Source organism: Indicator indicator, chromosome 17 (assembly GCF_027791375.1).
Source record: "Indicator indicator isolate 239-I01 chromosome 17, UM_Iind_1.1, whole genome shotgun sequence".
Classification (NCBI taxonomy): Eukaryota; Metazoa; Chordata; class Aves; order Piciformes; family Indicatoridae; genus Indicator; species Indicator indicator.
This window is the reverse complement of record NC_072026.1, coordinates 17,433,710-17,459,768: the sequence shown is the minus strand read 5'-3', so window position 1 is coordinate 17,459,768 and position 26,059 is coordinate 17,433,710. Positions and strand designations below refer to the sequence as shown.

General features: G+C 55.4%; 1 protein-coding gene across 3 annotated transcripts; it reads right to left on the bottom strand.

Moving 5' to 3' along the window:
• Positions 1-2,252: 2,252 nt before the first annotated feature.
• On the bottom strand, positions 2,253-21,292 carry PHKA1 (phosphorylase kinase regulatory subunit alpha 1). 3 transcript variants are annotated; one of them, XM_054388730.1, is made up of 32 exons: positions 21,215-21,292; positions 20,898-21,056; positions 20,312-20,359; positions 19,597-19,765; positions 19,151-19,233; positions 18,873-18,953; positions 18,408-18,506; positions 18,151-18,297; positions 17,792-17,845; positions 16,138-16,260; positions 15,930-16,025; positions 15,134-15,241; positions 14,854-14,932; positions 14,345-14,479; positions 13,213-13,322; positions 12,463-12,607; positions 11,406-11,484; positions 10,806-10,960; positions 9,806-9,843; positions 8,671-8,830; positions 8,187-8,281; positions 7,843-7,982; positions 7,538-7,694; positions 7,294-7,373; positions 7,022-7,100; positions 6,807-6,936; positions 6,323-6,424; positions 5,796-5,921; positions 3,995-4,194; positions 3,453-3,506; positions 3,142-3,342; positions 2,253-2,426 (listed from the first exon to the last, which is right to left on the bottom strand). In XM_054388730.1, the coding sequence occupies exons 1-32, from the start codon at positions 21,290-21,292 to the stop codon at positions 2,253-2,255; spliced, it is 3,684 nt and encodes a 1,227-aa protein (XP_054244705.1). The 3 variants fall into 3 exon arrangements, with proteins under 3 accessions (XP_054244705.1, XP_054244706.1, XP_054244707.1); XM_054388731.1 differs by having other exon boundaries at positions 3,995-4,165; positions 5,806-5,921; XM_054388732.1 differs by lacking the exons at positions 8,671-8,830; positions 9,806-9,843 and having other exon boundaries at positions 3,995-4,165; positions 5,806-5,921; positions 10,785-10,960.
• Between the last annotated feature and the right edge of the window lie 4,767 nt (positions 21,293-26,059).

Below are 26,059 nucleotides of genomic sequence, written 5' to 3'. Positions count from 1 at the left end.
CAGTTTGTGGCCATCACCCTATCAGAAAGAGCTTAGCAATAGTCTCCACCCAGCAGAAAGCTATGTCCTCTGCACTTATCAGAATGGATGTGGCAACTCAGAGCGAGCTCCCATGAACATAATGCAGACACCCAAGTCTCAGGCTGCAGGACGTGCCACAGCCTTTTGCTGCAAACAGCTGGTAGTAGTGAGAACCCACATTCAGAGTAGAGGACAATCTGCTCAGCCTACTGGCACAGCTACAGAACGAAGTGCAACGATAAAGAAGCAGCAGGGAGTCAGAAAGACAGAGAGGTGGAGCCAAGCTCTTCCATCTCTAAGACAGAAACAGCCACAAGAAAAAAAAGGCAAGTCTAATAGCAAATGGCATCCCTCAGGGGTCTATATTATGACCAGTACTGTTTAATATCTTCATCAATGACAAAGTGGGACCAGGTACCCTCAGCAAGTTTGCAGATGACACCAAGCTGAGTGGTGTGGTAACACACCTAAGGGATGTGATGCCATCCAGAGGGACCTGGACATGCTTGAGAAATGGGCCTGTACAGACCTCATGAGGTTCAACAAGGCCAAGTGCAAGGTCCTGGCACCTGGGTCAGGGCAACCCCCAGTATCCATCCAGACTGGGGGACAAAGGGATTGAGAGCACCCTGTGGAGAAGGAATTGAAGCTACTGGTGGATGAAAAGCTGGATGCTAGCCAGCAATGTGCAATTGTAGCCCAGAAAGCCACCTCTATCCTGGGCTGCAGCACCAGCAGCACAGGCAGCAGGTGGAAGAAGGAGATTCTGCCCCTCTGCTCCACTCTGGTACTGCTCTGTGCATCCACCTCTGGAGTCCTTGGCACAAAAACAGTCCAAGGGCTAGACTCCTCTGCCAGGAAGAAAGGCTGAGAGTCTTGGGGTTCGGCCTAGAGAAGTGAAGATTCTGGGGAGACTTTAGTTTGGCTTTTCAATACTTAATGTGGCTTACAAGAAATATAGGGACAGATTCTTTAGCAGGGCCTGTTGTGACAGGACAAGGGATGATGGTTTAAACTAAAAAGGGGAGATTTAGACTAGACAGAAGGAAGAAATATTTGACACTGATGGGGGTAAGGCACTGACCCAGGTTGCCCAGAGAGGTAGAAGCCTCATCCCTAGAACCATTCCAGGTCCAGTTGTTTGGGGTTCTAGTTGCAGATGTCCCTCCTGTCAGCATGGAGGATGGATTAGATGACTTTTGAAGGTCCCTTCCACCCAAAACATCCCATGATTCTATAAGCCCACCCCCTCAACCACTTTGTGGTGTGTGTACCTCATCTCCATCAATCCAACCACAGTCTTACATGGGGTCTGACCAGCAGCATGGAGCAGAGCTGAGGCTCACTCTACAGGCACCACCCCTCTCCTGTGCAAGGCTGTGGGCAGCTGGAGCAGAGGCCAGAGCTGAGCATTAAGAGCATACTGGTGATGACACAGCTAATGCTGAGCCAAGCAGCCAACTCAGAGCTGCTTCACAGGGCATGTATGAACTTTGCAGATGGCATGGAGGGGCTGCTGCTGGCACCCCCCCAGCCAGGCAGCAGCATTGTCCTCACAGCTTGGTGGTAACAGGTACCACCTTGGGATGCTGCTGACTCAAATAGCCTCCCCAGCTTAGCACACAGGACTCCTGAGGGAGGCACAATGTGCTGCCTACTTCTAATCTGTGGCTGGGTTGGACTGTTTTGATTTTATGTGTGCTAGGAGGGAAGCTCAGGCAGCATTCCCAATTATTCTAACAAATCAGCAGCAAGAAGAGCGAGAGCTCCAGCATACACTAATACAAACCCTGCACATTTGTAATAAAAAACAGAACAGGTTTAAACTTCAGATCTGCTGGAGGCAGAGAGAGCTGAGCTAGCCAGGGAGCACTGCACTGCTGAGCACATGCACCTGCTGAGGGGGGCTCTTTCCACCTCCATCAAACACAGGCCGCTGTTGGGGTGATGGCCCAGGAGGAGCCACACAGGCAGACATTTTTAACACAAGCCCAGCCTTTCCCTGCCAGCCCTTGCTCCACAGGCCACACACAGACCCAGGTCAGCTTAGCACACGTGCCTCCTGCAGAACTCCTAAGGAGAGCCACTCACCCATCAAGAGGCCAGGACTGGATGGTGGGGGCGGGGGGATGGCCATACAGTCTGCTTGCAAACTAGCCCATCTTTTAAAAGCTACATGAAAACAACCCACCCACGGCATCTGCACAGCCTGGGGAGAGAAGATGCAAGAGCTACTGCATGGAGCAGTTGTCGGCGGGCAGGAAGTCGTACACGTACATGGCCACCGACTTGGACAGGTAGGTCAGGGTGCCGAACCGGCCGCTGGGGGCGCTGTCGTACAGCAGGCAGCAGATCCCCGTCGCGGGATCCCTCTCCAGCATGTGCTCGTCAGCACCGAGGGCCTTCTGGATTTTGGAGGAAGAAGACAGGCAGCATTAGGAGTAAGGGCAGCTTCCATGCCAAGCACCTTCAGTCGTGCTTGCAGTGTGACACATTGATGGTGAGCAGCAGGAGGAGGACACTGCATCTTTGCTGTGCCCCATGAACAAATGCAGACAGCAGAATCACAGAAACATTCGGGCTGGAAAAGACCTCAGGATCACCAAGTCCAACCCATAACCGTACTCTACGAAGTTCACCCCTAAGCCATATCCCCAAGCACCACATCCAAACCACCTTTAAACACATCCGGGGTTGGTGACTCAACCACCTCCCTGGGCAGCACATTCCAATCCCTGACCACTCTTTCTGTGAAAATTTTTTCCCTAATGTCCAGTCTAAACCTACCCAGTCATAGCTTGAGGCCATTCCCTCTTGTTCTATCACTAATTACTTGTGAGAAGAGACCAGCACCAGCCTCTCTACAACATCCTTTCAGGCAGTTGTAGAGAGCAATGAGGTCTCCCCTTAGCCTCCTCTTTTCCAAACTAAGCAGCCCCAGCTCCCTCAGTCATTCCTCACAAGATTTATTCTCCAGGCCCTTCACAGCTCCACTGCCCTCCTCTGCAGTGGCTCCAGCAGGCAGGACCCTCCCGGCAGGTGAACACTGCACAGCTGTAGGGAACACAGCTAGCAGCCCTGGGGACAGGCTGTGACCCCTGCATGAAGCCAGACCCCTACCTGCTCCTCATAGAAGAGGTTGTTGGCCATGTGCAGGATCTTTTCCACAACTATAATGCTGCCAATGGTGTGCACCTCCATGTCCACAAGCATGGTGAGCACTAAGATAGCCTCTACCAGCAACTGCCTGTACTCTGGTTGGGGTACACGGTTGAGGACTGACTCCACATGCACAGCAAACTTCATTTCCCCTGGGGTCATCTGTGAGGAGGGAGAAACAAAGGCACCTAGAGCACCAGCACAAATCCCAAGCTCTACTGGGCACTCACCTAAGGCAACCCAGCACCACACCTGCCCCACAAACCTCTTACCTCTCTGGTTGTTGAAGAGGGGAGAACAAAGCCCTCCACAGAGAGGCCATGGCACTGCAGAACAAGAAGGCCATAGTTACGCCCTGGAGAAGCACTGTGCTAAGACACACAGGTCCAGCCCACCAACACACTCACACTTCAGCATTGGTGTGTGCTGCTCACACAGCACAGCTCCACTTCCTGACATTTTGCACAGCATCACTCTCTTCCCAACAGCTCAGCATCAGCCAGAGCCCTCTTGCATGCATTACAGGGCTCTGCTCCCTGGTCTACACCAAGGGCAAGCCATGCCCAGAGCTGCTTCAGCTGCAGCTCCAGCCTCCAGCCCTGCCCCAGAACCCTTTGCAAGGTTCAGCACAGTATGAGGTGGGTCCTGCATGCTACCAGGCAGCTCCAGTTCTTCCTCAGCTTTTCAAGGCCAGCCGCAGGCCTTGCCCATGGAGCAAGTATCTACACAACATCAGGGACCAGCCTGAGAAGGCTGGTGCCTGGGACCACAGGCTCATATGCCTGGAGTTAAGCCAGACAGATGTGCAGCCCACCTTCTGCAAGACCTTCCAGACCTTCTGGTAGAAGCCTACAGGGACACGGTTGAGGGCCCCATCCAGCCGCCGTCTCCGCTGCCACTGGCCCTGGCGACTGTCCTTACTACTCTGCTCTTCCAGAATGTTTGAAAGGGAACCCTTGCCCAGCAGCTCCGAGTGTCCAGCAGACTGGGCAGACAAAACAAGGACCAGAGAGACTAATGAAAAGTTAAATACCTCACAAGAATGCAGTCTGCTGCTGCCCAAGAGTTTGTGCTCACCCAGCCTGGTTCCCAGGGCAGAGCTGCCACCTCCTGCCCCCAGCAAAACCCACCCTGCACCCCAGCTCCCTGCTGCACCCCCCAGAGCACAGCTCCTTTCTGCAGGCACAAACAGGACAGACCCCGATGTGTGCAGCCAATAAACACAGGTTACCAGAGAGGATTTCAGGTCAGTGTCCACAGACTGCAAACTGAGGGGCTGAAGGAGAAAGGGAGAGACAAAACTCAGACTGCAGCCATCACAGCAAGCAGAGCAGCAGCAGCAGTCTGGAGCAAGCTCAGGTCATAGGCAGTTGTCCCAGGGGCCACAGTTAGATGGGGATTAAGAAGTAGTTTCAAAAGGTGAGCTGCAGAAAGCCAGGCTAGCATCAGAAAGGAAAGGACTTCACCAGGACACTGAGTGGCTATGGGGGCTCCACATGCCAGTGCTGTGGCAGCAGCAGGATTGTGCCAGCCGGCACACAGAAGCAGGGCTGCTATTGCTCTGTTGGCTGCTGGCATGGGCAGGGATTTAGTCTCAGGCAGACCAGAGGGCCAGCAGCAAGGTCACTGTCCATGGACAACCTTCACATGACTTACATGGTCCCTCTGCACCAGATTTCACAGTGCAGCAGGTTCCTTCTGCATTGGCCCTGCTCCATGTAGGCCCTATCCCTTTGAGGATGGGACCCCTTCTAGAGCTCAGGATTCCTCCTGGACACACACCAGGTACCAAAGGAGACCCTTGTCACTTACAGCTGGGCAGAAGCCTCTTCCTCCAGAGAAGGCATAGTAAGGAGGCTACAGGCAGCAACCAGCAATCACCAGTGTCTATCAGGCCCATGGATGCTCATGGCACTGGAAATATCATGCCATCCTGCTCAGCAGGCTTTTTAGGGTATAATGGAATCTATTCAGCCACAGCAGCTATGGAACACAGCTCCCACATGGTTGTAACCCTAATACACCCTGCAGTCCAAACATGGCAGGTTCCACTCAAAGGGGAGCTTCCCAAAAGTTGCTATGCTGACCTCCTCCTTCCCCTGCCCTGAACCTGAGCCTGCAGAGAGGGAAAGGCAGTGCATCGCTGCAGCAGCTCACTCAGGGGGTTGCTTAGGAAAGCTCAACTCATGAACGCTCAGGAACGGCCCTGGTGTGTGGCATGGGGGATAAAAGCTGAAGCTGTAGGAAGTCCAGGGTGGCTTCACTTTACTCACATTCAGAGACTGCCTACGTTTATCCAATTGCTGCAAGAGAAGGAAATTAAGTTTCTCCTGCTGGAAGAGGCCCACCAGGACACCAGCCATGCCTGGAAAACCGTGTGGGTCCTCCCCAGCCCTGCACCTTTTCAAGCAGCCCTGTGCTCCTCCTGTACTGCACTGTCAGAGCAGCTCCCACCCCCACTAAAAGATTTACCCCAATTCTTCCCCCAGGTCACAACTAGAGCCAAAAGCAGCTCCTGGAAGTAGCTGTAATAAGTTCTCCGAAGTCTGAGAGAGAGCTCCCTCCTGCTCTCCCCTAAATCACTCAGAAAACCTGGCAGGAGCAGCCTACACCACCTGCCCTCACCTGTCTGATCTCGCTTTTCAGCCGGACGAGGCCAACACGCTCAGACTTGGTGGCCCCAGCAGCCTCCAACTCACAGATGGAAACAGCAGTGGTGAGCGACGAGTTGACCGATTGCACTGGAGAGGAAGAGAGGTCCAGAGTGGGTACTGTGGCTCAGGGCATGGATGCCCCTTGTCACTGCTCAGGCACCAGTACCTCTGCACATCCTTGCCCACTTGCCCAACCACCACTGGAGATCCACAAGTACAGCACAGAACTCAGGTCTGACCAGGCCAACTGACAAATTAAGGCCCCAACAGCCACAGGACTGAGGCTTGATCTCCAGAAACTGGCTCAGCACCACCCTGCTAAAGAGCACAATTTCTTGCTAGACCACTGCACAGCAGAAGCAGCTGTGCTGAACATGCAGGAGGACAGGCACATCCCACATAGTTGGGAACACCTGGAGATGGCCCCACTCCACACCAGGAACCAGGTTTGCCCACAAATGCTCTCACAACCCTGCTGAGAGACTCACCACTCTTTTCCACCCCAAACTCCTTGCCGGAGAGGATGTGGTAGAGAAGACTCTTCATGTCTGATGGGCTGAGATTCATCAGGTACTCAGTGGCTTCTCTAGCTGGAGAGAACAGTTAGGATGCTGTACCCTGCTTCCCAGCCCTTCTGGGACATTTCTACTCTGCATCCTTTTCTGTTAGCAGAGGGTGCATTGGTACAGGAGCTCATCCTCCAAGGGCATACACTAACTCCAGGTGTTGCCTACCAACAAGGACTCTTCCCCACACCAGCCCAACACACACGTCTGAAGGGAAACCACAGTGACATCACCTGCCTGTGCTGCTCAAGAACAGCTCCAGCTGCTGACCCACCCCGGTGCTTTCATGCAGGGTCTTGTCCTGGAACTAAGATGCCCCTTTTTAACTGCACTTCTCCCTCCTGGCTGACAGGGCCCCAAGCACTGCAGCACCGGCCCAGCCAGCGTGCAGGCCCACTGCACATACCCGAGCAGTGCAAGGAGTGTGCCAGCTCCGTTGCCATCACCTGGATGATGAGGCCGATGCGGATGCGGAACATCTCAGCAAAGAGTGCAGGCTGGGTGCGCATGTACATGGCCAAGTACACCATGATCTCCTGCAGGGGAGGAGGCAGATCACCAATTGCTGATTACCAGGGCAGACACCCAGCTGTGGAGTTCCCTGCTACCCTGGCTCCTCACCTGGGTGAGGATAGAAACACTGAGGTTCTTCTCGCTGGCTTCATCAATGAGGCGAACGAGCTCCTCGTAGGGGATTGGGCTGGGGAGGGAACGAATGGCGGAGCCATGTGAGAGGCAGCAGAGCTACAGGGATGTCATGGTCTTGTATAGCCCAGAGAGAGGAGAGACAGGCTAGGGACAGCCACTCAGAGCCACTCCTGTCCATAGACTCCAGAGCAGCAGGTTCCCATCTGGCCCAGCCCAGTATGTGTAGGGAGGCAGAAGCTACTCACGTGGAGATAGTTTTCTCGCGTGGCTCTGGGGGCAGCCCCACCGTCAAGTGCTTCTGGTGAGACAGGAGGTCGGTGCAGGCCTAGGGACAGAAAGGGTCACCCCAGGTGTCAGCAGCAGCTCAGGGCTTGGGGCCTCAGCACAAGGCAGAGAGAGACAGAGCTGCTGTGGCCACATGCCTATCTACTCTGCTGCCTCCTCCCCAATGGACAGAAGCTTGTTAGGGGGCGGCTGCACAGTTCTTACCTCATCCAGAGCTTCCACCTTCTTCTTGAGGATGCCAGAGATGTAGCGGATCAGGGCCCATTGGCATGTGTCCCCCACCCGCACATACAGCTCAGTGAGGAGCTCCTTGATGGTGGGGCCAGGGTCACTATCAAGCCCTGTGTGCCACTCAGGCCCCCTGCAGCACAGGAGATGCCAGGTTACAGTCAGCGATCTGCCCTGCAGCAGCTCCCTGCCAGCCCCCAGGCTCTGAGGGTTGGGACACATGCATGGCTGCACCAGCTCTCTCTGCTCAGCCAGCCAGCAGGTCTTGGAGCTCATCATACTTGAGGATGTGGAGTAAGTAGAGGATGTCTGCTTGCTCCTGCAGCGTGGGACAGATGCGCAGCTGGTCCACCAGTGCCTTGCAGTCCACGTTGCCATCCTCATTACGGGGCAGGTTCATCTCTGCATAGGGTGTGTGGCCCTGGGGAAAGGGAGGCCATGCTCCTGTTGGACACTGCCAGCACTCTACGCCAAGTGCTCTCTGGTTACAGAGCAAAGGCCAGTCACCCACACCTATTCCCCCCTGCCAAACACCAAGCCTTCCCCAAGCAGCCCCCACAAGGACCCTCTAGCTTCAGCTGAAAGGACAGCACTGCTCAGCCAGTCTGGGAGGGATAGAGCTCACCTTGCCATCTGCATCATGCGGGTCAGGTGAACTCAGCAACTTGACTGACTGCTGGGATGCCTGGAAGATCTTGCTGGGGACATACATCCCAACATCTAAAAGAAAGCCAAGGTTCATGCAGACACTTCTCCACCCCAACCACCACTGTTGGGCCTCAAACCACCTCACATCTGACACCCTGCTCCCCAAACACCCCCTGCAGAGAAGTCAGCTGTGGGAGAAGTAGACTCTGCCCACCCAGTTAGAGGAACACCACAGGAACCTGCTATCCCTTATCGTTCAGCCGTTTCCACGAGAACTGCATAGGCACCAACTCGAAGACATTTCATGGCCAGGACTAATGTGATGGACATAGTGTGCCTTTGCCCGGGGCTGCTCTGCAGCCCACGAAGCTCTCAGCATCATACAGCTGGGAAAGCTCCCAAAGTATGTCAGCCTCAGCCTCAGGCTGAGCAAAGCTGCTGAGGGTGCTGCAATCACTCACTCTGGACATGAAGGTCCTTGGCCTTGGACGCCAGGAACATGAGGTCACGGGTGGTGTGGACGGCAGCCCGGAAGCGGCCCAGCCCTCCCTGCTGGGCAGTGGGAGGGAGGTTTGAATGGGGAACTGTGTGCTGCAGCAGGTGGTCCAAGTACTGAGCAACCTCATCGTACGTGTCTGCAGGAACGGGAGGCAGAAGAGGAAAAGTTCAGCTTTGCACAGGGGCATCTCCAGACCCTAGAGACCTCCCCATCTGTGCCTCAGCAAGGGCAAAGCTTTGCCTGCTGCACCAAGCGACACTGTGGAGCTAGTGACAGACAATGACATCAGCTGGGCTCTCAAAGGCAGCAGCTGCAGCACCCCTATCGCAGCACTACTTCACTGGCTGCCAGTTGGGGCCAAACTGAGGCTCCCTCTGAGTTTCCCAGTATGGTGGGTTTGAAATTACCACCCAAAACTAATAAAACTACCACACCCAGACAAAGGAAGTGATGGGGCACCAGTATCCGTCTGGTCCAAACCTGCACAAGGACAGCAGAGTCTGCTCAAAGCCTGTGGCGGAACCCTCACACACTTTCCTTCCAAGGAAGAAGGGAGGCACATACAAGGGCTGACTGTCCAAGCAGAGACCACTTAGGAGGATTCCAACACAGCAAAGGCCTCATCCAAGCAGGACTCACACACAGGAGCAAGGCAGCATGGGTTTTACAACAGTTATTCCTGATTAGAAACTAGCAGTTATTTCTGATTGGGAGTTAGAGGAAGAGTTACAGCTCCTGCATGGCTCCTTGCCTAGCCTTCAGTGACTCCCACTGCTCCAACACCACATCAAGAGTGCCAGAGCCCTGACTTGCTAACTGCAGCATGGAGCACACATGGAGGAGGGTGCTCCAGAGGTCTCTGCTCAACCAGAAACTGCTCAGCTGCAAGGAGGAAACCCTTGGGGACAAACGCTCTATGCGAAGGCAATGCAGTACAACACAGAGCTGTTGCACTTCCAGCCCATCAGCCAGGGTAAAGCCTCATGGCTCTTCAGCTGGCAGAAAAGATCTTTGGTGTGTCTGCCCCAGGAGGTGAGCTGCAGGTTGCATCTGACACTGACTGCACTGCATCCCCTTTCCACACCTGGTGGGGATGCCTCATGCCAGCACCTGACAGATGAGCTGGAGGAATACCCTAGACATCAGGCTTGAGAACATCATCCTGCCTGGCTCCAGCATCTGACCACAGGGAAAACTTTAAACTGAGCTTCTTCTAGCTGGTGTAGAGAGGCCAAGTAGGCCCTATCTTCCATAGGGGCTGGGAAGAAGCAGGCACCTTGGAGAAACCCAAATGCTGCCTGCAAGTAGACCACAAGCAAAGCAAAAGGAGGGCAAAAGAAATAAAGTACTCAGAGTCACAGCAGTGCAAACACTGAGTACAGGAGCAACAGAGGCAGAGCAGAATGATGGGAAGGTGACCGATACTAGGTCACACAGAAGGAGGATGTACCCAGACCTCCTTGCAAGGGTAGCAATGAAACTTGCCTTGGTCTCAGGGCAGGGTGGGTCCATCACACTGTGATGGCCTAAGGCCCTCTTGGAAACCCTATCCACAGCAGCAAGGCCCCAATTTGGCAGCCACTGGAGCAGCACTGCCCAGGGAGGGTCAAAGGCTGTGGTAAAACAACACTCAAAGATTGCTTGGAGACACAGTGGCTCTCCCCCACCATCTCAGGTGCTATACCATCACTTTCTCCACTAAAGATCTTCAGCCAACTCTCCTGAGCAAAGGCAAGTTGCCAACCTTTCATCTCTTCCCCACACAATGGCCTATGAAGCTCAGGAGCAGCTTTTCCAGAGCACTCTCCATGTCCACCAGCCTCAGCCCTGTCTTAGCTGGGAAACCCCTCTGGTGAAGGGGCTACAACAGCTGCATCCAATCACCCAGCCCCATTCCACTGGTGTCACTATGAGTCGCCCAGACAAGGTTAATTGATGAAGGGTCAGACTGGCACAGTAACATGGTGAAAACTCAAGTGTGTGAATAAGATGGTGGCAGATGCTGGCAGGGTGTTACGGGTTTACAGGTGAGTTTGGCATTTGCCATGCCACAGCAGCTGGCCTGTTCCCCCTTACCATCCTCTGCTATCTGCAAGCCATGCAGCCACTCCTCGGCGTCTAGCTCCTGAAAGCTGTCAATGCTGAGCTCGTAACTCTCGGCAAAGACCTTACCCTCTGGCCCAGGGTCCATAAAGCTGAGGTGCGTTCGGCATGACGTTGTCAGGAACTCCGACAACTTACCCGTCTGGATCCTGGGCGAGAGGAAGGGAGGTCACACAGAGGGGAAGAGGGAGGCAATATCCTTGGGCTTTGCCTCCTGGATCCAGAAAAGGCTCTTCAGCAGGGAGCGACACTCACCCAGGAACATGCACATGCCCCAGTGCCTGCTTGAGCTGCCTGCAACTCCTCCAGCCACAGGTGGGCATGGAAGAGCTGCCCAAGAGCTATTAGAGGGATCCTGCAGCCATGTGTTTGATGGCATGAAGAGGTATGTCCTCTCTTGCACCTCCTCTGTTAGATTTGTAGCACTGGGGTGCATGTACAGCCTAGCACGCCCTCCACAGCTTGGTCCCCAACAGCTGATGCTCAGGCCCAGTAGGTACCCTCCTAAGCAGGCTCTCAGTAGGTACCCTCGTAACCAGGCTCTCAGAGGACACCAGCCCTATCCCCTCCTGCACCCCAGGTAGCTGCACTCACCTTGCACCACCGAAATAGCCATCCTGCAGCTTCCGCAGCATCCCCAGCACCGTGGGGTGCACGCTGGTGCCGCTTTCATCTGTTGGCAACAGACACAGGCAGTCAGGCTCTTCCACTCAAACAGGCTCCCAGAAGGTAACACAGGCCCAGGTAGGCATCCAGACACACAAAGCACTGTGGCATCAGCCAGAGCTGGGAGGCACAGCCAAACTATAGCACCCAAAGCACCACCCAAAAAGGGAAATTCACAACTGTCTGGACTGGGTTCCAAGAAAGTCAGGCCAAGATGCACTCCAGGCTCCTGGGATTCACCTTGAGCTGAAGCTGATAGTACCAGACAGCAGCACCTAAACAGTCTCCTGCTCTGCCCCTGGCATTCAAACAAGGCAGCAGAGCAGGTGCTGCTGTCATGGCCAGAAGACACCACAGCAAAGGGCATCTCAAGGCACTAAGGGATTTCAAGTACTCAAGGAGAACAAAAAAGGCCTGAAAGCAGAGCAGAGTCCTTTGCCTACACCTGTGAGCTGCTCCAGAAAAGCCATTGCACCACTGCACAGCTACTTGCTCCCTCTTGTTCACTGTTCTATAGAATCATAGAATTGTTTTAGTTGGAAAAGACCTGTAAGATCATCAAGTTCTCTAAGATCATCCAGGTTTTCCCCTTTCTGTTGTCTAGGAAAGCCTTTAGCAGGCAGTCTTAGTCCAGATGCAGGAAGAGCCCCAAGAACACTTTTACATGGGGACTTTTTTTCTGGTCTTTCTCCCAAGAGGCTTCCCAACAAGCCTAGCTGCTTTGAAACTGAATACCTCTGTGCCAGCACATGCCCATTGAGCTGCAGGCACCAGTGCTTGGAAGGCAGCCCCCCTAGCTGCCAGGACAGCTGCCAGCTGGCTCCTTTGAGTGGTAAGCTTCTTACAGGATGCTACTGGCTGTTCCAGTCCCAACGTGTTCCCCATGACCGAGATGGTCCCAGATCTGCCCACCCCTTTCCTCCTGCAGAGGCTGCTTCCCAGGGCTGCTCCAGCCAAAGGCCTCGCCAGGCCAGAGGATCTGTACCAAGCATGGTGTGGGAGATGGGGAAGGTGATGGTCGGTCTCCCGGTCATCCTCCAGCGGCTGCAGAGGTATGAGAGGTCTGTCCTCAGCATCTCTACAATCATGTTGTTGTCCAGAGCCAGGTAGAACTGCTGCTGGTCTATGAACTGTGAAGACAGTAGATGTCAGCTGCTCTTCTCACAGCCACTAGGTCCCTCTGGTGGCACTCACAACTTGCCACAAGCACTCAGCCAGGCCAGCCACACAGTGCAGCCAGGAGACATGTTCTTTTGCACCAACAACTCATCCCATACAGCAAAGGACTTTCAGCCCCCAGGGCAGCTATTGGCCACTAGTAGCTATGAGAAGGTAACACCACAGCTCAGCAGAAGCAGCAACACCCAAACCCCACAGTGTGTATTCCAAGTGAACATGCACTGCCCACAGTGCCAGGCTTGCAACCCTGCTCATCCCCAAATCGTGCTGGACACAGGAGACAGCAGCATTCCTATCCTGCCATCAGCCTTCTCCTGGTGGCCTTATCAGGGTGAGAAAAGAATTTTTCATACAATACTGATCATTAGAAACCACCTGAAGCCATCTCCTCACAACACACACACAACCAGGACTACCAGCTCTGATGCTTCATGTCACAGAGCTGGGGTGCTGGACCACCCCCAAGAACAACTTGAGTGTTCACTCAGTGCAGAAACCTCCTGCTCAGTTCCAGATTGCACAACAGCTAGGAAAGATCCCATGCAATGCCACCCACCTGTGGGGTAAAGGTAAAGATGTTCTTCCTGATGTCATAGAGCTTGGAGGTCCCAAGGACACCCATGTGCCGGTAGGGCCGTCCCGTCAGGCGCATCTGGTTGTTGCGGCCTAGAGGGGCAGGGAAGGTGTTTTAGGTGCAAGCCTCCTCAAAAAAAGGGATGCAGCAGCAAACAGGAGAAGGATGGTTTTGACTGAGGTGCCCCAGGACACTGTTTCGAGCTGGCAGAGCTGCGAGGGACAGTGACAATCTGTCCCCTAGGCATGATCTGGGGTCTAGAGAAACCCAGGCCCTCCCCAGAAACTCTTGTTGAAACAGGGACATGCAGCCTGTCCTGATCTCTGCAACAAGCACACCTCCACGTCTCTGGGGGTGTCAGAAGCTGTGGCAGGGCCAGAGGTTTCTCTCTGCACAGGAACAGCTCCCAAAGCTGACAGTTCCATCAGCTCCTACATTAGTCTCAGAGCCTGGGATAGTGCAGCAGCAGCATTGCCCCTTGGTCATGTCATTCTAGAAGTGCCAGGCTGCTCTCCTGCCCCTCTTTGTCCATGTCACTCTTGGCCTTTTGGTGGCTTAAATTAGCCAGCTCATGTAGCCTACAGTGGATCAGGTTTCTCCTCTAGCCCAGGCTGGGTCCCCAGCTCCTACATAAGCCCCATGCCTGAGGGATTTCAGTGTGAGGGAATGCAGAACTCTTGAACACATCCTCCTCTCACACTCAGCCCTGAGAACCCTCCAGCATCAGCCATCCTGTCTGTGCTACAGGTTCTCTCAGCCATGGACTACCAGGGGACCCTGCCCTGGTGTCTGGCTTGCCTCCCCCATTAAGATCTTGAGTATAAGAACAAAGATCGGCTCCAGCCCACACCAGGTCTATCCTATATGGATCAGAGCCTCTTCCTGTCCCTAAGGTGACTGTCCAACTGCAATGCCAAAGTCTTACCCCTTTCAGAATCTCCCTGAAGAGCACTACCTGCCACCCCAGTTCCCCTTGGGCAGAAGTAGCTTTACCAGGCCCAGGAACAGGTAGCAGAGCCAGGCAGAGAGCTGCAGGGCAGGACATCAGCATCTGTGAGCAGTAGTGCCAGGAGATGGGACAGACACTCCTGCAGAAGCAGGGAGTTCGGCTTACCCAGCCGGGCATAGATGTGGCTGAGGATGCGAGCTGGCTGCACTCTGATGGGGTAGACATCTGCCACAGTCTCCACGTCAATGCCCTCCTTCAGCAGGACAGCCTTGATCTCCTCTGTCTCTGCCAGGATGCACACTGCAGAGGGAGGAAGACAGAGGCACAGTGGAGCAACAGAGCTGCCTCTGGCCTTTGGGGACACATGCAACATGCTGTGTCACACAGAGGCAGCTGTCTGGGGTCCCTCTGGGAACCACTTAGCACTGCATAGGACTGCCTTGCTCCTCCCAACACTATACCCAAGCCTTCATGGAGAGCTTTTATCCATTCTGCAGAGGAGTCTGTAGCAGGTAATATCTCCCTACACCCCACCTTAAACCCACCTTGCCAGAGCTGAGACTTAGCTGCACTGGCAGCCACCCAGCAAGCAGAGCCACTCCCATGAATTCCTCATGAGCGGAGTCCTCAGGCATGCTAAGCACAGGGATCAAGAGCTGGTCCCTTTCCCTCACCTTGGACCACCACATCAGGCTTGGGGACAGTTGCAAACCGGCGGTTGAGTGGATCTATTTCACCAGGAGCAAGAAACCCCTGAGGAAAGAGAAGTATGAGATGAACATTTCATGTATGGGGTAGAACAGGTGATGCCTACAGACAACCCACCTTTAAGAGGTCTTGAGAGGATGGAGGTGAAAATTTCCCCATGCTAGGCGGCTCAGGGTGATAGCATTTGCCCATTCAGAGATCCAAGTCTAGCCCCACAACCCTCCCCAGCACCAAGGGTGATCATACCTCAGCCAGCAGGCAGCCCAGGATGTAGAGGGACTGCCCCCACATGAGTGGCAGCTTGCCCATGGGTATTCTATCCACAGTGTGGGGGTTTCTGTACTCCTCATCCACCTGGAAGGCAAGCTAGGAGGTCAGGGAGGAATCCACACACTGGATGCTGAAGGAAGCATCAACACTGCATTTTGAAGTCCAGTAGTTTAAGGCTTAACATAAGAGATGACAAAAGCATTTGCCAAAGAGGGTGAAAACCATCCTGGCCATATTCCTCCTCTCTTTTCCTGATCGCCCCAGGCCATGACATCACACAACAGATCAGCTGCTCACACCATGTTTGTGTTCCCAACATGGGCCATCCCACAGGAATGACTGACATGCCCCAGAAGTACCAGGCAATTCTCTCAGATGCAAACAAGGAGAGCACCTCTTCTGTACTATCTGGGCACCAGGAGGCTGTTGCTCTCAGCCCAAGCCCACACAAACACCTTCACCACTGGTGAGAAGCTCAGCACAACCTCCTCAGTCAGCCCAGGTCTGTATGTCCTGACCTCTCAGAGGAATCTGACTCCAGGCTAGCTGACTGTCAGGAAAGCACGCTTGTATATGGGGGCAAGAAATGCTTTGAGGAAAAAAAACAGTTTATTTATTCAACATGGGTTTATGGCAGCTCCAAGCCACACCTTTTTTACATGGGGTTCCTATGCACTACACATGTTGCTTTACTAATGATCTGGGTCAATAAGTAGTTAGAATGTAATTATCTAGTAATGAGACATTCCCACTGCAGCTCAAGACCACTCACCTTATCTGGTGGGACAGAGTACAGCTCTGGCACCAGGCACACCCCATTCTTCTCCTTGATGAGAATCCCCTCAAGGGCTTCCCGGTACTCCTCCACCTAGGAGAGATAGAGAGCATCTGCCCCTAGTCACGGCTCCCTGTGTCCTTCCCTCATGCCTCCCTCGCCAGGGGCTTCCTTGCAGGAGCCCAGCAGATCTTGCCTCTCATACCTGCTCCATGTTTCCACTGAAAATCCCATCAATGATCAAGTATGCCCAGAAGAGAGGCCACTCACACTCGATGTTCTCAAACAGCTTAAGCTCAGCAGGCTCATAGTAGAGGCGGTTGGGGTCCTGCAGGGAAGGTGTGACAGCAAAGCTGGTGGTGGGTGGCAGGATCCCCTCAATCTGACAGTGCTGCTACTCCGCTCAGGACCCCAGCCTCAAATGTCCTTCCAGTTCTTGGTGGATGATGGCTGAGACAAGGCTGAAAAGCACCTTCACCTCCAGGCTTATCCTTTCCTCCAGACATCCCCTCACAAGCTCCCTGCACTGATGCCAAAGGGATTCTTCACCTTTCCTGGGCAAAGGGAGCCAGGGGAGCATTCCAGAACCTTGTACAACAGCACAAGGTTCCCCTCACTTCACTGGGGATGCCTGCATCTCATTTGCCTTGCTTGCTCTACCCCAGCCCCTGAACAGCTCCTCTAGCATCACCAGGCTAGCCCAGTTGGGTGCAAGGGCTTGGATTGGCCAAGCAGGGGCAGAGAACAGGATCCCTCCTAACATTTGGTGCAACTTTGAGCCTGACACAAAAGAAGCAACTGGGAGCTGGTGTAGTGCCCCAAGGGATCTGTGCTTGACCTTCCCTGCTAATTGCTTTAACTCTTTGCCACAGAAAAGGGAGAGAGCTGGCCTTAGCAGAGAGGACAGCTGGGACAGTAGAAGCAAATATTTTCACATCAGCCAGAGGCTCTCAAACTCCTGTTTGACTCCAGCCAGCTGCAGTGCCTCTGCTGGCAGCGTTGCCCTTCCTGTGCCTAGTAGCTCCCCTCAAGTAATCCATGGCTTTTCACACTAGCAAAGCTCCTGAGTGCTGGGACAGTCAGCCTGGAGATACTGCTGCTTTTCTCAGGCTCTGCAAACACAGCCATACGTGCTGCCTATTATGGTCAGGTCTGAAGAGGAGCAGCAGAGAAGCCTTTAGAGGCACTGATGCCTAAAGAAGCCCCACCAGGTTATAGGCTCAACAGCTGGTGATTATTTGAAAGCCTCCAAATATCATTTCCTGATTCTGTAGTTATTAAATATGATTGTTCCTTACGAAATTTTCCTGGTTTTCCCTCCCCAAAGCAGCAGAAGAAAGCCTCCACTTGCTCCATTGAGAGCCAAGTGTGGCAGTACCCACACTGCCTGCTGTCCCAGGAGAGGAAGAAGCAGCTTTGTGACCTCCAGTGCTACCAGAGCTGAGGCCATCCTGGAGCACTGCATGGTTGCCTCTACAGGCCTCCAACCCTCGCCTGGGGCTTGTGCAGCCCTGTGAGACCTGGGGAAAAGAGCCTACCTCAGCAAGGCAGTGGTCCCATCTTCCCCCAGCCTAAGAGATACATGACACTACTAGTCCCACGATGCAGACAAGGCCAACCTCTGCCAATCTACTATGGGAGTGGGTGGGATGTACCACCTCTGCCATGTGCTTTGGCATTTTGGGAAGCCTAGCTCGGACCCATGACGCTGCCTGGGGCTACTCATGGATCTCATCTTTCCAGTGCTCCTCACGACAGCTTTTGCACTGCACCCAGCAGGGGTTTGCTGTAAATGCAACCCAGGGCAGCTGCTGCTTGGCACTAAAGTTCTGGCAGGGGGCAGGGCTGGGGACACTTACCTCTTTGGGGGTCCTGTATCCATCCCTGAGGAAGCGGCAGCAGCCATAGCGCCCCTGGAAGGGAGGGAAAGAAGTTGCTGAGCAGGAGGCACAGCATGAGGTACCTTGAGTGCAGACACATAGGGATGGTCTCCTCCAGTCAAATACATCCTCCCTCGCTCACCTGGGTGGTACCATCACAGCTGAGGGCCACAGCATACAGGACAATTTCTCTGCACACCCCTGACACAGTTCTCAGATACTGGGAGAGGCTCCCGCACCCCTCTTCCTGACCTCTCCTTTTAGGAGACAGCAGAGCAGCAACAGTTTGGACTGTAGCTGTCCCCCAGGAAGGATGAGACAAGGGCAGAGCTGCTCACCTGTAGCTTTGTGATGATCTCTTGCTTGGTGATTTCCACCAGCTCGCTGTCCTCCACAGCAAACGCTGGGTAGGAGATGACAGACAGCACACTGGCATCCACCTCCTTGGATGTAGAGGCCCTGGGCAACATTGAGTGGAGGATGGACTGGGCAAAAGAGAAGAGGCATGACTGGGTTCCAGGCTGGGCATTGTTCACACCCCAACCTCAGCAGATGGCAGCTCATCCTGCAATGGTAAAGTCCTTGCAGCTCTCACCTGGCAGTGCTGGACCTCGTCTGACAGCACCCGTATCACTGACTGTGGGCCTCCCTTTGCCCCAAAGAGATCCAGCTCATCCAGTGCCTCCAGGGCAGCCTGCAAGCAGAGCAAGGCCCAAGATCAAGTCCTCTGCCACACTGCTCATCTGTGAGAGCTCTCACCCTGTGCCTGCCCAAATTTAAACCCTGTTGTGGCTGCACAGCACCCCTGATCAGAATGTGACCAAATCTCCAAAGCCACAGGTAGCCAGGCCCTGGACGTTTCTGCCACACACCTCAATTTCTCACTCCCAGTTCAGGCTAAATTCAGGCAAGAGTGGCACAGTTTTATAACAGCACACAGGAAAAAAGGCATTGCTAGGGAGGAAGACTAGTGTTCAACATGTCCAGCCTGCCCTGCAAAAAAGCAGCATGGGGCCCCTGGTTCTCCTCAGCACCCACTCAGCACCTCTTCCCACCTCACCTTGGCCATGCCAATAGAGCTAGCATTCAACTCGGTGATGCCCTGGTTCGTCTTGTCCCCACGCTCCCATATTCCAAAGTCCTGTGTAGAAGCAGCAGCACGTTGGAGAAGGCAGCACAGCCAGAAAGCCTTCAGATCCCACCCATCAGTGGTGCTCCCAGCAGGAAACATGGACTCTGCCCACCACAGCTCAAGAGGGACCCATAGCTGCCCCTGGACACCAGCCCACCACCTGCAGCCCCAGGACACACTCCCCTTCCCCAGCACCGGCTACCCACCGCAGTTTTGTAGGCTGTTTCAATGTAAAACACAAGGTTCTGGATAAAGTTGACTTCATCCAGGCTGTGAATTATGTGGAGGCCTGAAGCAGAGGAAAGAATTCACATTTGTTGCTTCAAGACCATGGGCATCCCTAAAATGGGGTTGCAGTAACCCAGGCTAGACCCTTCCTCTTCACTGCACATCTGCCCCACGGGAGTCATGTGCTGATTGACTCCCAACCCCACTCCCAGTCCCTGCAACAGCTCTGGTGCTTCAGGCAAGCTGGAACTTAAGAGATGGACATCAAGGGGCCCAAGTCCACCTTGGATGCTAAGAAAACAGTGAGATGGGGGAGGCCATCACAGCAGCCTGTTCCTCAGGAAGCTGCACCCAAACTGAGAATGTGGAGAGCCCTGGAGATCAGCACACTTAAAGCTATAATGGCATCCCCCCATAGTGTCACCTGAGGCCGTCATTTGTGCCAGCATGAGTAGATAGAGGGAGGTGGCATCCAACTGTAGGTGACCCCACTCATCATCCCCCACCACAGTGGCACAGGTGTGGGTGTTGTACTTGGCATGCAGGCAGTCCCTGGTGCTCTGGCTGTACTTGAATGCCTCCACCTTGTCCACCTTGAGAAGGACAATGAGATACACAGGTTAATCAAACCCTGTCTCCAGAGAGGTCTGCCAGGCCCAGAGACAAGGGCTGTCCCACAGTGTCAACCCAGCATGTGGAGCAGTTCCTGGCAGGCCAGCAATCCTGCACACCCCAGGCTGAGCCCATCCATGCACCAAGGCAGTGAATGCAGTCTCATGGGTCTAGCTAGCTCAAGGCTGCAGCCAGGAAGGAGCCACAGCTGCACCATGTGAAAAGAAAAGGGTCACCTCAAATGCACTCGGGGGAAGAGCTGCAGAATCCCAGCACCAGTGAGGCCACAAGACAGGGAGCAACTGGCAAAGGCTCCACTGGCCACCAGCCCAGAGCACTGGGAGTTCCATCACACCAAGGACAGATGCCAAGTTAGAGCTTATTTCAAGACTTGCTGGAAGGGGTCCTTCCCTATACTTTTTAGACAAGGCTGGGGAGAGCTGGCACAGATGGGACCAAGAGTTTTTGTGGGACAGATGGGCTTTGAGAAGAACACTTAACTCTCAGAGGTGCTCCCCAGCCCATACCTGTCTCATCATGCACTGGAGCAACCCCCGCATCAGCTTCACCACACTCTGCAGGAACAAGGAAAACAGCCGTGTTAATCCCCATGCAGCCAGAAACCCTGACTCAGGATCAGCTGGCCGCTGACCTTTGCAGGGCTCCTGCGTCTATAATCAGAGCCCCTGCTCACATTTCCATGGGCCCTGCTCCCTAGCTGATAGTTGAGGGAAGGAAGATTTCTTGGTCTGCCAACAAGGCCGAGCTCCTGTGCGGGGAGAGGTCAGGCACGGCGGCAGAACGCAGCTGCCCAGCCCTTGGGAGAAGGGCTGCGTCCCCAGATCACCCCAGAGCCTGGACGCTCCAGCTAGGCTCCAGCTAGGCTCCAGCACTCCAGCACAGGAGCAAGCCTTGGCATCCCTTCCTATTGCCCCCCACACATGGGGATAAGCCCTACCCCGTCCTCACTGCACGGCCACCCTCGGCTTTTCAGCGCCACAGCCGGGCCGTGACAAAAGCAAATCAAACGGGAGCGGACGGCCGGTTCCCGGGTAGCGCCAGCCTGGCTGGAGCGGCCACCACAGGTCCTCCCTCCCGCCACGTCCGTCCTACCTGCTCCAGCTCGTAAGCCTTGGCCTTATCCTCGTCGCGGTCGGCATTCTTGCGGTAGGCCAGACCCAGCCCCCAAACAGCCAGGATGCTGTAGACGTTGTCCCGGACCCAGGCATCCCGGTGGTCGGCGCTGGCGGGGAGCAGACCTGTTACCGCGTCCTGCGGAGAGGACACAGTGGAGCCGCGGCCCCGTTTCCCAGTTAACTCCTCCTGACTCAACCTGCAGGGCCAGGCGGCGGCTGCCCGTGGCCAGCGGGGCGGCCCGGGGCCCGCGGTGAGGCGGGTTCCAAACCCTGTCCCCCAGCCATGCCCCGCACCTGATGCCGGAGGATGGTCTGCTGCACCAAGCGCGCGTAGCCGTCCAACAGCACGCCCGAGTTGCTCCGGCTGCGCATGACGGCGGCAGCGGGACACGGCCGCGGCAGCAAGGAGAGCAGAGTTCTCCCTGGGTTCTGCTAGCGAACCCGCCCCTCAGCGCGGCGCCACCTTCTCGTTGCCGTCGGTAGCGCTGTCCCGAGCACCGCTCCACCCCCGGAGCGGCCTCTCCGTCCGCGCCGCCCCGAACTTCCCGACGGCGGCGGCGGCCCCGGCCCGCGGGGTGCTCATTAGCGAGCGGGCAGGACCCACAGCCATGGCGGACCCTGCAGCGCCCCCTTGCCGGGCGGAGGTCGCACAGCGCTGCGGGCGGACAGACGGTACGGCCGCGCACCCACGGACGGACACGCAGACACAAGTCCCAGTGCGGGGCTGTGCAGACTCCTGTGTCGCTGTGTGTGTATACGCCTGTACACACGGGCATAGGCAGAGTCGGGAGGGCCTGGGCGTGCACGCAGACAGAGCTATTCACACCCAGCTGCACAGACATAGCTATTCACTCATAGCTATACGGACAGAGCTGTACAGCACAGCTGTTCACTCACAGCTATTCACCCGCACACACTTACCGTGCACACAAATAATCACACACACGCACACAGGCACAGCCATATGCAGCCTGACACATACAGGTGCACGCAGACATGTGCATATACACAAGCTCAGGCGTATGTACAGCAGCACCCCTCACCCAGGGGACCTGTTTGGGCAGATGGGAGCTAAGCAGATGCTATGATGGACTCACCACCCATGAGGCGAGAGCCAGGTGCCTGCAGATGCCATGTGCCACCCTGTGCCATTCTGGGTGCACGTGGCCCTGGCACCTGTAAGGCCTGTCTTTGCAGGGGCAGGAAGCAGCCAGACACAAGCAGGGAGCAGTGGGTTTATTGCCTGTGAGGATCATTGAGAGGGGCTGAGCCATGGCATTGCCCTGGGGGTTTTGGGGGCACAGCCCTTCCCCAGCCCAGCCCTGTCTGCAGTCCTGCCTCAGTGGTGGACGTGTGGTGCTCCCCAGTGTCCCATGGTCTCTGTGCAGGGTTGGCTTTCCTGGGGTTGCCCATGACTGTCAGCACTTGTACTGTGGTGGGGCACATTGCCCAGCACCGTGGGGCAGAACAGCTGGGACTGCTGTGTCAGGGACCCTGGACAGGGGATGCCCCTGGACTAGGGGCACCCCAGGGTGGGGTGCAAAGCTGGGCTCTGCTGAGTCTCAGTCACAGGCTGGGGTCACTGGGACTGGGGAACACCAGAACTGGTGTGCACAGGAGGTATCTGGGCTCAGGGAAGGGCATAGGGGTGAAGGGATCCCAGGGTGGAGAACTCCCAAAACTAAGGAGGGTGATAAAGTTTGGGTACTTGTGGGGGCCCCATGGCTGGGGACATTGAGATACATGGAGGGTCCCAGAGCTGCAGACCCTGTGGAGAGGGAAATGCAGGGCCCCAGGGACACAGGTTAGGCTGGGCAGGGCTTGCCACTTACCTGTAGGCCCTGGTGACACACTCGAGGCCCTGGCAGCAGTGGGCACCCAGAGGTCTGCTCCCCACCGTCCTCCAGAAGGGCATCATGCGAGGCAGCCGAGGGGCTGCATGTTCACCTGCCCCCTGGTGCTCCTGCAGCACCCAGAGGGGCAGATGGGGTGGGGAAGAGGGTGCTGAGCCCCCTGGCACCTGGTGCCCCCCTCCTGTGCCCAGACTCACCTGGGGGGAGCCAGAGAGAAACAAGAGGAAGGAGGAGAGCAGTGCCAGGCTGGTGGTGGTGCATGGGGACCCCAGCTGACCCTGCAACCTTGGCCTGCATCCAATACAACAGAGACTGAGGATGCCATGATGCTGTAGACTCCAGCCATCCAGTGCCTCTGCTGGGCTTCTCCTGGGTCACAGACCTGCACAAATATTTGAGCAGCCCCACGCAGCTGGACAGCCCCTTGCCCCCACCCCAGCTGGGGGCTGCCAGCGCTTCTGTGGGGTATTCATGGGGCATCTGTGGGGCACCCAGTGCCTGGGCATCACCATCTGCCTCCAGCTGCAGCCCCCAGCAGAATGCCCAGGGAGCAGCTGTGCTTCACAGTTGGGTGAGCTCCACATCTATTGCCCCAGTGCTGCTAGGACTTCTGGGGCAGTTGACCCCCTCCCTGCTCAGTGCCACTTCAGAGGATGGAGTGTGCAAGGTGGCAGTACCCGCCAGGGGTGAGCAGCCAGAAGGGGAATGAATTGGGATCTGGCAGAGACAGAGCAAAGCCTCAGGGTGGATTTTGAGTGGGCAGGAAAAGGGGCTGGGAACGGAGCAAGAAGGGGCTGGGAACGGAGCAAGAAGGGGCAGGGATGCGCTGGCTGGTCTTCCAAAGGAAGGGAGAGGAGGAGAGCAGGGGGCCACTGCAGCCCCACTGCAGGCAACAGTCCCACAGGCAAGAACTCTGCCCCAGAGCGTGGATTGAGGGCATGTCCCCAAAGCCAGGGCTCCTGGTGGTCCCCATGGGGCTGGCAACAATGGGGTATCAGTCTGTGCCTGAGGGATGAGCACAGCTCTGGGACCTTCAGGAAGAGCCACCCCCCAAGGTGGGTCAGGGCGCTGGGCTAGGGCCCCTGTGCTCTTCATCTAGCTCTGCCCTGGCAGCCCCAGAACTGACACAGGCAGAGTGCCAGGGTCAGCCAGGGACGACAGTTCTTTCCCTGAACTGCTGCTCCTCCATCTCTTTGGCAGGGCATGCCCCACCACCAGCACAGAGATTACACTGCTGGGGCAGGCCCTTGGCACCTGAGGGTACCCCAGGAAGGCATCCAGGTCAACAGGTACAAGAGCCCACCAGCACAGTGTATATGAGAACATGGGGCTGGGACAGACAAATCTCAGTGCCTATCCATCTCTGGACAATCAACAGCTTCAAAGGGTCCCTGCCAGGGGCAGCACCAAGCACTGGCATGCAGTGGAGCCCAGGCCTGCAAGCATGCCCAGCTCTCATGCCTTTCATCATCATTTGCCTGGAGAGTCAACACCACATGCTTAATGATTGACAAGGGAAAAAAATCTTCTCCCTGGGGTCAGGACCACAGGCTTAAAAAAAAAAAAAAAAAAAAAAAAAAAAGCAGAAGACATTCCTTTTGTCATAGCCTCCTGGCTTGAGGTAGCCAGACTTGGCAAATTTGGGGCAAGGAAGGAGCTTGGGGTTCTGTAGCTCCTCACTTAGGATGGGGACAACTTGGGGCTGGCAAGAAGGGGAAGGATGAGGACTGGTAGCACCCTGCCCCACAGCAAACATCTACAGGAGGGAATGAGTGCTAAAACATCCCCATACCACCAGTAACAGATGAGGCTGGAGACCAAGCAAGAGATCAGATCCTAGCAAGACTCATGCACTGGGGATGCAGAGGCATTACCCAGCTGACAGGTGGTAGTGCCACCAAGCACTGTGGACAAGAATTACTGCTGCTACCCATGCCTCACTGTTCAGTGAAGGGGAGCTTTGCCCCAGCTTTGTAAACACAGGGCATGGTGCACAACAAAGGTAGGCTTGCCTGGTGACGCCTTCCCAAAATAACCATGGTAGCCATACGGCTTGGCCATGCTGACAGACAGCCCAAGGAGACTCATCTTACTGGCCCACCCTAGTCCTCTAGGAGCTGCCCTATATAGAGAGATGTAGGGCATCTCTCAACCCCAGCCTCACCAAGGCAGCTGCCTGCAGCCACATCTGGTCTCTCCTGTCTCAGGGCAGGTCTGTGCTCCAGGGGAACCTCTTCAATGATCTCCTGAGGTCCCTTCCCACCCCTAACATCCTGTGATTCTCCCAGCTCCTGCTTGAATGAGCTGGGATTTACACCCCCATGTAGCAAGGAGCAGCACCCACCCCTTCCAGTGCAAGCACAAAGTGTAGACACAGTCTACACCACCCTGTCCTGGGGCATGAGTCGCACCCCAGAGACAGAGCAAGAACAGGTCAAGATGGTCTTTAGCAAAATCCACTCATTTATTTACTTACACAGTCAGCAATAAATAGAGGAAAGCCAAGCAGCAGGGGTGCTGGTGTAGGACTGACCCCTCTAGCAATGGGGCAGACCAGGAGTCCAGCAGAGCCTGTGTCCCATGGGACAATAAGGGTGCAAAAAGGAAGAGTGACACTGTGACAGGGGTCCAACCCCTGGGATAGGGTGAGACCCAAGCCTTGCTAGAGAGCAAGCCAAGGAAGTGAAGGACAGGGGTGGCAGAGGAAGCAGTAGGCAGAGCACTGCGCAGGCAGCTGCCTTGCCCCCACCACTGGGAGCAGGGCTGGCAGCTTCAGTCCCTCCAGTTCTCACAGCCCCGCCCAGAGCGGAACTGCAGGAGAGAAGGGGCTTTGACACCACAGCTCAATTCCCAGCCTGGTGAGATGTCACCACAGCTGGGACTAGACAGGACAGGGTGCATATGAACTAGGAAGGAATCTCACAGGCAGGATTGTTCATCCTCCCTGCCCTGGCTCCACCAGGAGGCTCCTAACCACCTCTGAAGGACTTTGTGCTCCAGTCCAGGGATCCAGCCTTTCTCTGGAAGCATCAGGCCAAGCCTCCCCCAAAAACAGGCAGCAGCTGTGGGGCTGTAGGAAGGACAGATGCCATGGGGCAACTGCCCCAGCATAGGCTCCTGCCTTTAAAAACCTACAATTTACATAAAACTGCCACTGTAAAACCTTCCCACAAAGCAGTTCCGTACAGGGAGAGGGGATGAACCCACCCCAGGCAGAGCAAGACAAACCCTAAAGTCTGGGTCCCGCAGGGATAGGTGCAGCCTGGGGGCAACGTGCTGAGACAGC